The following is a 12,291-nucleotide window of genomic DNA, read 5'->3' as shown; positions in this document are numbered from 1 at the left end:
AGCCAGCTGTATGTTACGGTCCATGTGTGATCTTAGAGCACAGCTTATAGCCAGCTGTATGTTACGGTCCATGTGTGATCTTAGAGCACAGCTTATAGCCAGCTGTATGTTAGTTTTTGGTGATGGGGGAGAACCGGAGGAGAACCGGTTTAGATAGAGTAGCGAAAATTGCATGTATAGGATTTTTACTGAAATTTTGTCAATTGTAATTGTAAAGCGCATAGAGTTCAATTTTAATGCGCTATATAAGAACTTATTATTAAATTAAACACAAACTCAAACTTCTGGCGTCGGGTGCGGGAATCGAACCCAGGCCACACTGGTGGGAGGCGAGTGCTCTCACCACTACGCCATCTCCCTGCCCCCCCGTGTAAAAAGTGTAAAAAACATTTTTTTGCGAGAAATCACAGTGGCGAACCGAAAATAATGCGATTCAGCCTTCGAAATCGGAAAAAGAGATAAGAATGTTGCGAAGAAACGATTTTCGGTTATGGTCTCCAGCTACTAAATAGGGGCCTTCGAGGGCTAAGTTTTGTTTACGTATGGAAAAAAGTGGATGACAAGGTTTGGAGTTTCATATCAACTTTCCAGGATGGAAAAGCTCTGATCTAATAGTCACTTTTTGCGAGCGCTACGAAACATAAAGATACTAGCATGCTGTGCGCGAGTGCGATCTAGAAATTGTGTTCCCACTAATGGCGAGAAAACTTTGTAAACGTGTAATCCGTTTTGGTGTTATTTTAAAATTTTCATTCGATAATTTTAGTTCAGCCGAAAGCATTACCTTGCATGCTCGCTCTTTAAGAAGTTGCTTATGCTCGGTTTATTTGGCGTCACCTGTAATTAATGACGTCATAAAGCGAAAACTCATCTTCGTGAGCTGACTAGGAAAAATTCGCGAGTTCAATTTTTGGTTGAAATTTGTTCACAATGGATACCGGGACACGTAGTGGAAGAGCGGAAGGTGGAAATGACCCTCCTTCGAGAGAAAAAGAGGAAGGGAACAAAGCTATTTTTTCACAGGATGAATCTGGATCCAGACCCGGAGTGATCAAGAAAAACTCGCAATGTACTGGATCAGAAAAATCCACCAATGGGGCCGGTGAAGAGTCTTTCTTGGAGGATAACAAAAACAGCGATGATATAATAAATAAAAATGAGGAATTCCAGTCTGGCGACGTTGAGGAGTTGAAATTCCTGTACCCGGACAATGTAGGAAATGTACAACAAACGAAATTCGCCGACTCGAAGATCGATTCTTGGAAATGTCAGGCTTTACTGCCGCCAGTTGAAATGCCAGATTCATTAAGTATTCCCCTGGCAAGCAAGATTGTTAAGGATGGCATCGTAAACGATTCACAAGGGAAAACTTTAGTTGCAGGTCTTGGAGAGCTACATGAGTATGTCTTGAACACGCAAGACACCTTGCCCAGCTTTAGTGCCGCCCAAGAAGGACCACCTGGTAAACTTGAGGGAAAAAATACGGCAACAGAGGAGGATGGCTGTGCTCGTGGAAGGAGTTATCTCCCAGACATCTTCTCGACTGTAGGGAAGCCACTAATCCAAGTCCAGCAACCTTCCTTATATGTTCCCATGAGAAGCTTACCAATGCATCTAGCTAGTGACACCGCTAACTGTAGTCAAATAATAGAGGGCCCGGGGTTTGCGAAAATCGACGAGAAATGTGGATCGAACCTTCCAAAGAAGACAAAGAAGAAGAAAAAAAAGAGAAAAAATCAAGTTGTTAATGTTGGTGCTTCCGAGATCATCAGCGGGGATCGTGACTTTCTAGAGGACAGTGCAAAACTGAAAAAGAAGTCCAGGGTTGATGGAGATGAGAGCGGGATTAATTCTATCACGAAAAGTAAACAACGGCCGCGCATTGCTCTTGGGAGGTGGTTGAAAAAAAAAAGTAACTCTGTTGCACCGGCTCCACACCATGACTCAAAGAACGACGCCCAGGAAGATGATTCATTGCAATCAAAGAAAGAAGTGGCAGATGACGGGAAATATACTGAGCATTATATCTCTCCCAATCCCAAATTGAAGATTAGCAAGGAAAGATCCAGGACATCTTTAAACAATAATGGGCCTTCGGCTCATGACTGTTCGACTCTGTTGGTGTTAGAGAGAAAGGAGAGTGTGCCTAAGTTCGCGGTCACCGCGGCAAATGTTATCAATGAACCAGGTTCGACAGTTGAGAATGGAAAGCGTATTGACATCGAAAACGACAATCGTAGAAACAAAGAACACGCTAACTACCAACCTGCTGCAAGCGTTGATAAGATTTCAAGTGCATACGAGCACGACGCGTTAAAGGAATCTAAGTCAACATCGCACGTAATTGGAGAGAAGGCAAACGCCACAGATTCAATACCTAAAGCCTCATGTTGCCGAGGTAAAGACTCGTTACAAACTTCATTGGAGGTTAGTGACAGTGCCGGCTACGCCTCTAAAAGAAAGCACAAGGCAGTGAGTAAAAGCAGCAATGCTGAATCAGTAACAAAACACAATGAACGACGTGCGAATAGGAAGAAACTACTTATTACACTGGCCACGAGAAGTGGGCTTACCGAACAACCAGCGGTTTCGAGGAAAGTAGCTAAGTCTAAATCTTGTCAAAAGAGCTCAGGGAGGCAACACAGTAAAATGAACATAGAAGAAGAGAAATTTAAAGTCAAGAAGAGGGTAAGATTTAAACTGGAGCCTGAGATTTTCACTGAGGAACCAAGCAGCGCCACACTCTACTCAACGTCTTACACAGGGCGCATCTGGGTAGACAGGAAGCCATCAACATTCGCTGAGCAGTTCCTTGCGCTCACGAGCACAGACTGTTTTCAAGGTGAGTCTTCTTGTGAATCTCTTCCTATTCCTGACATCAAGCCGAAATGACCTGAGGCTGGACCGAAATGACCTGGGGCTGGACCGAAATGACCTGGGGCTGGACCGAAATGACCTGGGGCTGGACCATCTTTGCCTTCAATCAAGCGACACAAGAAGCCCGACATTGTTCAAAACTTCCTCGAAAAATACCAGAGAAAGAAGAAGAAAGAAGTGGGGGAGGACTTTGAAGGCTTTGGTGAACCTGAACCTGACGAGGTGAAATGTATCTTAGAGCGACTAATGACGGCAAAGCTTCCACGCTACCCAGCACACTGGGATCCACAGCGCACTGGGATCCACAGCGCACTGGGATCCACAGCGCACTGGGATCCACTCCCCACTGAGAGGCCGCCAGGCAGAGGCGGATAAGGATACTGTCTTGGATTAGTTTGGTCAAAGCCTGAAAAGAGCTCTCTGTCGGATTCATCGTCTGAAGGTAAGGGGGATGTTACGTATAGCGTAAACTCCTGTTCTATTTTAGTCTTTCCACTTTGCAAACTGAGTCGTCCCTATTATAGATATTCCAGAACTGATTCGTGAAGAAGAGAAAACATGTTTTCCAAAGCAAGACAACGCGATCAGTGAGGCCAAGAAAAAGCGTCCGTGTTAATTGCGCTTCCTCGGGCCGTGAAGCTTCAGTTGAAGAACCAACAACGTGGTGCAGGCTGTCGAGACTTCCCAAACATTCTACCCAGCCCTCTTCGAAAACTGCAATCTACGTACATTTGTGATGGGGTTGAACTGGAGGACTTCGAGACCATAGTAGACGTGTAGGACACCACCACAATGACTTCTTTGTTTTATGTAAATTCATTATCCAATTTTATTTATTTTTTTTAAAGTTTTAATCGAGATTCTCATTGTGAAACCTTGCTTTCATAGGTTAAAGCTGTTCTTATGATGGAGAGCTTGTGTGTTCTTCCACAGAGGGGTGCTCCTCTGATGATGGAGAGTTGTTGTTACACAAATGTAGCATGCGGGGTGCAAACTTTTTCAATGAATGCTGAGAAAAATAATGGGTTTACAGGAATATAATTTTTAGTTTAATGTGAATAAATTCGATAATTTTTAGTCCTTGTTTTCAGTGATTTAGATCCTTACCCCAGTGAGAGTTGTACGACAATAGTTCTGCAGTATTTCTCTCTTCTGAACCTACCTCTGGGTTACAGTTTCTCATTAACTGTTAAGTTAGAAAGGTCTTTTTTCCCGAAATTACAACGAGTCTCTCCGACTACAAAACGAATCTCACTGGTAATACAACGGTCATACAATGCTACACATTAAGGATAACGCATGGATTTTTCACCCCATAAAACCCTTAGCAGCCCATGACGGCACCTTTATTCACTACCTTTCATTCGATTCTGAAACAAATAATACAATTTATTTGATATTTGTGTAATCTACAAAGTTCTCTTGATTGAATTCATTAGGGCCTATTAATTCAAATTTTTACATCCATATTAAACATTCTTTTTTCCCAGTAATGACAATATCTTTCTTCTCCTAACCTGCTTGTAGTAGGTTATAAAGTGGATATAAAGACAGATATAACCTGATCTTATCAGGAAAATACACATATGCATGTGAGAGGTCTGCACAAACTTGGAAATACACAAATTTACAAAATAAACTGAAATGTCCCCCTCAGAATTGGTAAACTTTATATAATCTGAAAATTACAGGCCTGTAGGAGAATCTGATTGAGAATGAGAGAATCATTATGATAATCTGACTTAATAACATTGCTCACAAGTTTTCAGCCTTGACTTTCTCAAAAGTTTTTTGTCAAAAACACAATTTGCCCTATACATTTCTCACTTTTGCTGAAAAATTTTAAACCAATGTTTCCCACCTATACTCCAAATATTCTGTTTGACAATGAATACAAGACAAAAAAAATTTAAGAAGACAAACTGGTTTCCAACATTTTGGAAACAAGAAAAAAAGTTTAAGCCACAACATACCCGTACAATTCCACGGGATGAAGATGTCTGTATTTCAATGTATGACTACTAAAGACTCCTTTTAACTTTTGGAGGTATTTTCTCTTGAACTACTCCTAAAAGAAGCCATATTTCATCTGAAGAAACTTCCTTGTTAATGTCTTTGAACTATGTGATTATGTGCTGAGGAAGGTTAGAGGTATATTCTTTAAAACCTTGCCGATTCAAACATTTCTTGTAGTAATGTTGACATTGGAATTTCTCCCTCCAGCTTGGCCCGTACCAGTAAGAAATACTGATAGCCTTTGGTGCAAACATCACGAAGAGCTGGTAATCGGAGAAGAAGCTTAGCAAAGCGTCCTGAACGATCAGGGTAATTTAACTCCATGTGATCTTTGAGAGCTGCAAGAAATGACCCTTGAAGTGCTTCAACTGCAATCTTGTCAGAAAGTCCTGCTGTTTCTGTAAAACATTATCAAAAATTACTGGTAGTAATGCTTAAAGTCTTTAAAGATGAAAAGATGGATATGAGGATCATATCTTTAATCATGAACACTAAATTTGAATTTATGTTATGTTATAATATATAATAATAACATTCACCAAACCAATTCCACCTTTAACCCAGCAACCTTTGACTCTCACTCACTGGGAATTCTCCTTACTGTCTGCCATGGAATTCTTATACTGTTAGTGCAGAGAATTTGATATTGGATCAACTAATAATACCCTAATTGATATTCCCCTTGATTCTCACTTGTATGTTTGATATTGTAAGGAGAAATTATGTCTTGGTCACTCATCAGAGTTAACAAGTTAAGTGGTTATAGTTTAATACTTGTCAAATTCCACCACATGTTAACCAGTCAGAAAAGTTGGAATCTGTGGTGGAAGTCATTTCAAGAGATGTTAGGGAGTGATTGTAAGACTAAGTGGCATTCTGCTCAAGACAAGAAGTCAATTTAAAATTGCAAATTATTTCTGTCAGTAGTATGTATAGAAGTTGCAAATCACACAAATTGATTCAGACTGTAGGTCAGGAAGTCAGCTTACTGTGAGGGGCAAGAGTATTGTATTTGTCTAAACATGCAAGACCCTAGAGGCATGTGGGAAGACTCAGACATGCAAATACAAAGGGAGTTTTATTGATAGAGAGATGCCTGTAACTATGCAAGAATATAGTCCAGTAGGCAAACAACAACAATGATGAGAACAGACAGTCGACAGTTATCTACTTGACAGAATGACAGAGGTTGATAATATGAAGTTAAGAAGTTGTGCACTGAAAATACCTACCTGGGTTAGCTAAGAGAATAGTCTTTAAACAAGCAAATTCAACTTGATCCATGGCAAGGGGCCTAAGTCTTTCCACCACATCAAGAATCATGTCAACAATTTCTTTGTTCAACACACTGTAGCAATCCTCTCTTTCAAGAAGAGTGGTCGAGTTCATATACACATAATCTCTGTAAGGAATAGACCTGTAAATGACTCGAAATACAATCAGTTCCATTCCTCCAGCTGTCAGCAAAGCAATCTGATCCTTGCGGCAGAGGTTTTCAAAACCTGGTACCAGTTTGGCCCATTCAACAATCAAGTATAGTTCTTTTGTGATTGCAGTGGAAAGTCTGGTGAGCATTCCTTCTCTGCTTTCTGTGCCATCTGCCTCCTTTGGATTTACAACTGACTCTCCAGGAGGAATAATGCAAGGACTGCTTTCCATAAGTTTTTCAATGAGTTCAGAGCAATATATGATATTTGTGTCTTGATTTATATTATTCTCAGTTGTTTCATCACATTTCTGTTTCTTTAGCGGATAGAATGATCGTCCACCACGCTTTTTTTCTTTTCTCACTCCTAAAAAAGATAAACAATTCAATAAAAGAAGAGCAAATTTTGCAATAATTGTCACTTGCATCGTATGCATGACCAACACTTTTACACTTTAGACTGGTTTTCTTAAATGTCAGGGTCCAAATTGTTATTAGAAGTGCAGAGGGATATAAACTGATGAAGAAGATACCAACAGAATTGGAGGCAGCATTCTCGTGGCATTAATTAGGGATTTAATCATTTGTGGTCTTTGAAAGCTGAATTTTTGGATTGGTTAAGCCATTGGATGACCTTACAACTTGCACTGTGATTGGTTGGTTCTGCTTCTGCATGCCATTTGAACAATCTAGTTTTCATTCACTCATAAATGTGGAAGTCACTCGTGGGATTGGGAGGAAATGGAAAACTTGTGAATCCACTCACAACACTGATTTTCACCATGTTGATAGTGTCCTTAGACTCTGGTTATGACTCCTACTCCATTGCTTGTGAAAGGAAAAGCTTTAAAGCAAAGTAATGAGAGGGCCAGGACAATTTTCAGGGAAGCAAACATACCTGAAGATGGCTAAAGAGATCCTGTAGAGATTTCTTAAAAGAAACAACTTGAGACTCACTTTTTTACTTGTTTTTTGATTAATTTTACACCAACTTTTTTTCCAAAATGTGTTAATTGGAACTTAATTCTTTTACTGGAAGTGAGGAATTGCTTGTTATGTATGAGACAATAAAACAGTAAAATATATCTCTGTCACCAATCCTACCTATAACTTAACACTTGCTTATTAACTAGCAGCCACTCAAACCCAGTGAGTTAAATTAAGTTTTGAAGTTAAAGGATGAAAATATCAGATATAATTAATCAGATAAAATATACAAAGTGATAAGAAGGCTGTTCTCTTTATGAGTGGTCCCACTTTTAAGATAATAATCTAAGGGTCCCAATGGTTGAGTGTCCTGTTAATGTTACCTGTATTAGTAGATGCAGGTCACATGATAATGATGCGAGTCGTTTCAACATCCTATAAACAAACTTATTATTGTTTTGTCTCAACACAGTCTAAAGGTCGTTTTTCAGAGATCAGCCGCCTTTCGAATTAAATGAAAATCACATTATTAATTTGTGCTACTTTTCACTGCAGTTTAACGCGCACGAATCACAATTTAACGCTGAGTTCATGTTAAGATTTGCCAAGTCGAACATTCCTTGATCGAAAGATTACTCCGGCGAAATGGTCATAGCAATACTTTATCTCTAAATATCTTTAGATTTTGAATTAAGATTTCTATCTTGAGAGAAATTAATACCTTCGGCGACCATCCCCACTGTAAAACATTTTTGAAGTCGACAGAACTGACATTTGGCCCGAGACTGCTTGTCTACGGGACAGCTTTCTTCAGCAACACACGCGTATTTGTCCAAAAGGTCTCTCTGTACCGTCCTCTTAAAGAAACTCTTGCAGCCCTCGCAAGTGTTCGCACCGTAATGATAACCAGAAGCACTATCGCTGCATACAGCACACCACTTCTCGCTTTCTTCGTCGTTTTGATCAGCCATTCAGAAACACGGTTTTACCATCTAACGTTGACGCTATTTCTGGACTTCTCGAAGGAAGCCATATAATTTTTTGCTCAACCAAAAGTCAAGGCTTAAAGCAAGAGTGTAACTCCGAGATAGATCTCGGATTACCGTATAGTTTCCAACTCTTGACAGCTGCCATAGGCTTCTGAAAACATCGATCCTCACTACATCTGACACGGGAGCTGGAACAGTATTCCCTTTCCAATCGAGTACGTACCTTTCAAGTCACACATTACGCAAAAGCTCCTGGAAATGACGTCATGTTCTGTCACAAAACGTCTACCATCCCTCAGGTCACGCTCCCTCATTCGTTGGAGGAGAGCGGACGGCCGACATGACTTTCCGGATCATCTTTTGGACCTCTTTAGTGGCAATTCTAGGCAGTTTAGCCTGCAGGGAGCTGCGAGTTGTCACTGTCGGATTTTCACTGGAGCTGGTGTATATAGCAGCAAAGCTTAAGCGGTCAGATGCGTTTCAAATGTTGCTGGATGATGACTCACTAATGTGGTAAGAATTTAAGGGGAGGGGGGAAGAGGTATCACTATATTTTTCACGCTGACAATCTCTTTGGACTCTTAGGTAGAATAGATATCGCTTACAATTTCTTTGATTTTCTCATATTTGGAGGAACCAAATTAGTTCAATTTGTGGTCGTTCACTGTCTGGCCACTGAACCACAGTGAACTCGACTTGATTGATCTAAAAAGATCAAATTCAATCCATTTTAAGAAATTGCTCTTCTTCGTCCTTGCACTAATCAATCAATCAATCAATCAATCAATCAATCAATCAATCAATAATCTTTATTCATACACGATAAGTATACTATTTAAAGCGACACTTTGCTTGTGGGGTGTAAGCACAGGTGGCCCAAGCTCGGAAAGAGTACCATCTAACCCCATACATTAATTATGCATTCCACTTCTTTGTCTTTCACGACAAAACTTTAACAACAAAGTCTCTAGTCTGAATGCATAATTAATGTATGGGGTTATATGGTTCTCTTGCCCTTTTGAGCTCCATATATGTAAAGTTGTGTGAAATAATCAAAGAAATAAAGGCTTACCTTCATAGAGAGTAGTCTGTGTTGCTCTCCTCGCGACTTGAGGCCGTTTTGATGTGTTTTAGCTTGACGCCCTAAATCACCGTGCACACAACACGGGAAGGTCGGGGGTGTTACGAAAACGAAGACCCTCGAAAACGAAGACCTAAGACCTAAGACCCGGTCTTCGTTTTCGTGCTACGAAAACGAAGACCCTTTAAACAGTAAACCGTAGAAATTACCACTTAAACACACATTAAACAGCAACAACGCTTAGTAATATAATACATTACACTTCACGCGTTTCTTGTCATTATTATCCTTGTTATTATACGGCCCGTCTTGTCAGTGTTCTGTTTCGCTATGCGAGCCAATTTGGTGTTGATATTCTCGAGGGTTTCCTCGGGTAAACTAACAACACATATGATTATTCTGGAACAGCAGGCAGAATTCGAACGCTAGCCGCCTTTCATTTATAGTTAGCATTGCGTGACAATAACAGAGAAGGCGTTCTGTACAGGAAAAATTACTCTTGGGTTCTGTCAATAAATAAACAATTTCTACTGTATTTCGTAGCTAAAATAGATTCTGACGGTCGTTCAGCTTTCTCTGCTGGAAAATTCTCGTTAAAAAGTAATCAATTCTTTTGGCTAATGCAGTCTTCGTTTTCGTAGTACGAAAACGAAGACCCTTTATTGAAAGCAGAAAATCCTTTGAAAGTACGATTGTAGACGTAAAAGTACGATTGTAGACGTAAAAGTACGATTGTAAACGTAATACGGGCAGTATAATAATGGGAAGACACGCGTGAAGTGTAATGTATTATATTACTGAGCGTTGTTACTGTTTAACGTTTAACTTGTAATTTCTACGGTTTTCTGTTTACAGGGTCTTCGTTTTCGTAGTACGAAAACGAAGACCGGGTCTTAGGTCTTAGGTCTTCGTTTTCGAGGGTCTTCGCTCTCGTAACACCCGGAAGGTCGGAAACTTCTGTTGACACATGCTGGCCACAATCGATCGAAAACAACGCTTAAATACTTTCCCTCGAATCAAGACTTGGCAGCACGAATGCCAAATAGTTGTCCTTTAAGCTCACCGAAAAAAATGCCACAAAAGATGGTTTGTCGAGCAACCAATCTAGTGAGAATTTCAAATTAACGGCCGTTCTGAATTCTTCTAATGCGTGGAAGGAACATCTTGTGCAGCTGAGAGCCTTTAATGCGCGGTCAACCTGTTCTGAACCTCTTTAAGAAGAGAAAACCAGGATTAAAAAAAACCGCTTAAATCAAGTGAAATCGGTAAAATAACGACACCAGGAGCAAGCAACACACGTATAGAATAAGATAAGCCATTTTTATTTAATGTTTTCACTTTCAACTATCTCTATAGATATTTTGTAGAAAATCCCATACAAATCCTTATAAATCGATATGCAAATTGTGTTCCTTGTGTGGTTCTCAAAGAGAGCTTGGGCTGCCTGTGGTGTGAAGGGTTGGTGTTAGAAGACTATGGGGAGGTCCCGTTGAGGACCCGTTACTCTCTATTAAGGTAAGACTTTATTTCTTTGATTATTTCACCAGAGTTCTGATTTAACACAACTTTACATTTAAGGAGCTCAAAAGTAAGTCTAACCAAACCACTCTACGAACTCTTTAATTATATATTCACTGTGAAAGAGCCTGTGACAGAGCTTGCGCCACCTGTGATGCCACATTGCCAGCGTCAATAAGTTAAATTGAAACTTTGAAACTCGATGCCTGCCCTGTTTGCACGAATACTGGTAAACGAGCTTTAGAAATGTGACGCGAGGCGAGAGGGTAACCAAGGTAACAGCTGTAAAGCACAAAAGGTTTTGGAGCGGCGCGGTGATAATGACCATAAGAGATCATTATTTAACCCTGACATAAAAGGAGCTTCCTGTTTTATTTCCACACAATAAAATGCCACTAGACTTATTATAATTACAATATAAAGTTAGTCGTGGGTCTGAGACATCTGAAAAACATAATTATAATACAAGATTTGCTACTAATAATAATTAGACAATAATTTAATAGATAATAGATAATAATTTAATAATTAATAATTTTAATAATTTTAATAGATAATAATTTAATAATTAATAATAATTTAGACCAAGAGTATCCACCAAAATGGGAAAATCATTTATATTCTCTGCTTCAAAGATATGGGAAACCGTACTCACTTACCTTAAATATATGCCTTACAATAGCTTTAAAAAAAAATGGAAACATCAACGTTTGCTCAACCAAACCTGATCATTTTACTTTGTTACTTATCTACTCTTAAGGAAAAATGGAAACTTCAACTTTGTTCAACGAAACCTAATCATTTTTACTTACTTTACCGCTGATTTACTTTTATTATAGGCTGCTATCTATTTATATGACCATTGTGGTGTCCAACTAGAAAGCTTTTGCTACTTTGGACACCGTGCACTTCTCAAACTTATCTTTATGGCTAAATATTACTTTTATTCTTCTCTCTCTCCTATTTTTCATATAAATATTAACTTCCATTAATAGTGTGAAATAAAATTTAAAAAAAAAAAAAAAGTTGAGGGACTGGGAACATGCATGGCGTTTGAGCGATAGTTCATGCCTTATTATACAACAGATGTTTCAATCTCGCGTTATCGTGCCGTGTGTGGTCAACCTTGCACACTCTTGACTTAAATCTTGACTCTGGATGCAGACGCTTACCTTCAGAAAAATGTTAACGAGTATCAGTATTTTCCTCCTGGGCTTACAGTTGCTTAGCGTTCAAGCGAAATATCAGGCGACGTGGGAGTCGCTTGATTCGCGGCCACTTCCGTCTTGGTACGACGATGCTAAGTTCGGAATTTTCATGCACTGGGGGGTGTACGCTGTTCCGAGTTTTGGCTCCGAATGGTTTTGGTGGCATTGGAAAGGAGAAAATGATCCAAAATATGTTCAATTTATGAAAAAGAATTATCGCCCAGGTTTCTCCTATGCTGATTTTGCGCC

General features: G+C 39.6%; 3 protein-coding genes across 3 annotated transcripts in view; 2 read left to right on the top strand and 1 right to left on the bottom strand.

Annotated features, from left to right (window-relative positions):
- Window positions 1-886: 886 nt before the first annotated feature.
- LOC148721434 (uncharacterized) lies at window positions 887-3,954 on the top strand. The gene is made up of 2 exons (XM_088734983.1): window positions 887-3,319; window positions 3,402-3,954. The coding sequence occupies exon 1, from the start codon at window positions 931-933 to the stop codon at window positions 2,890-2,892; it is 1,962 nt and encodes a 653-aa protein (XP_088591109.1). The 5' UTR covers window positions 887-930; the 3' UTR covers window positions 2,893-3,319; window positions 3,402-3,954.
- A 291-nt stretch (window positions 3,955-4,245) lies between these two features.
- On the bottom strand, window positions 4,246-8,476 carry LOC111324734 (retinoic acid receptor RXR-gamma-A). Its single transcript, XM_022928359.2, has 3 exons — window positions 7,968-8,476; window positions 6,126-6,686; window positions 4,246-5,291 (listed from the first exon to the last, which is right to left on the bottom strand). The coding sequence occupies exons 1-3, from the start codon at window positions 8,215-8,217 to the stop codon at window positions 5,038-5,040; spliced, it is 1,065 nt and encodes a 354-aa protein (XP_022784094.2). The 5' UTR covers window positions 8,218-8,476; the 3' UTR covers window positions 4,246-5,037.
- A 3,444-nt stretch (window positions 8,477-11,920) lies between these two features.
- The window catches only part of LOC111324731 (alpha-L-fucosidase), a 78,084-nt gene continuing 77,713 nt past the window's right edge, over window positions 11,921-12,291 (top strand). The window contains exon 1 of the mRNA XM_022928358.2: window positions 11,921-12,291. Coding sequence (XP_022784093.2) covers window positions 11,993-12,291 — 299 coding nt within the window. The 5' untranslated portion in view covers window positions 11,921-11,992.

Source organism: Stylophora pistillata, chromosome 10 (assembly GCF_964205215.1).
Source record: "Stylophora pistillata chromosome 10, jaStyPist1.2, whole genome shotgun sequence".
NCBI lineage: Eukaryota > Metazoa > Cnidaria > Anthozoa > Scleractinia > Pocilloporidae > Stylophora > Stylophora pistillata.
The sequence above is the reverse complement of the archived record's forward strand: the minus strand, read 5'-3'. Positions and strand labels throughout refer to the sequence as shown.

Excerpts from the sequence above, each read along its gene's own strand:
- LOC148721434 (XM_088734983.1), top strand. The coding sequence starts at position 931 with ATGGATACCGGGACACGTAGTGGAAGAGCGGAAGGTGGAAATGACCCT.
- LOC111324734 (XM_022928359.2), bottom strand. The coding sequence starts at position 8,217 with ATGGCTGATCAAAACGACGAAGAAAGCGAGAAGTGGTGTGCTGTATGC. Across the intron at positions 6,687-7,967 it reads AGTGGGGATGGTCGCCGAAG|GAGTGAGAAAAGAAAAAAAG; the intron begins GTATTAATTTCT and ends TATCTTTTTTAG. Across the intron at positions 5,292-6,125 it reads TATTCTCTTAGCTAACCCAG|AAACAGCAGGACTTTCTGAC; the intron begins GTAGGTATTTTC and ends AATGTTTTACAG.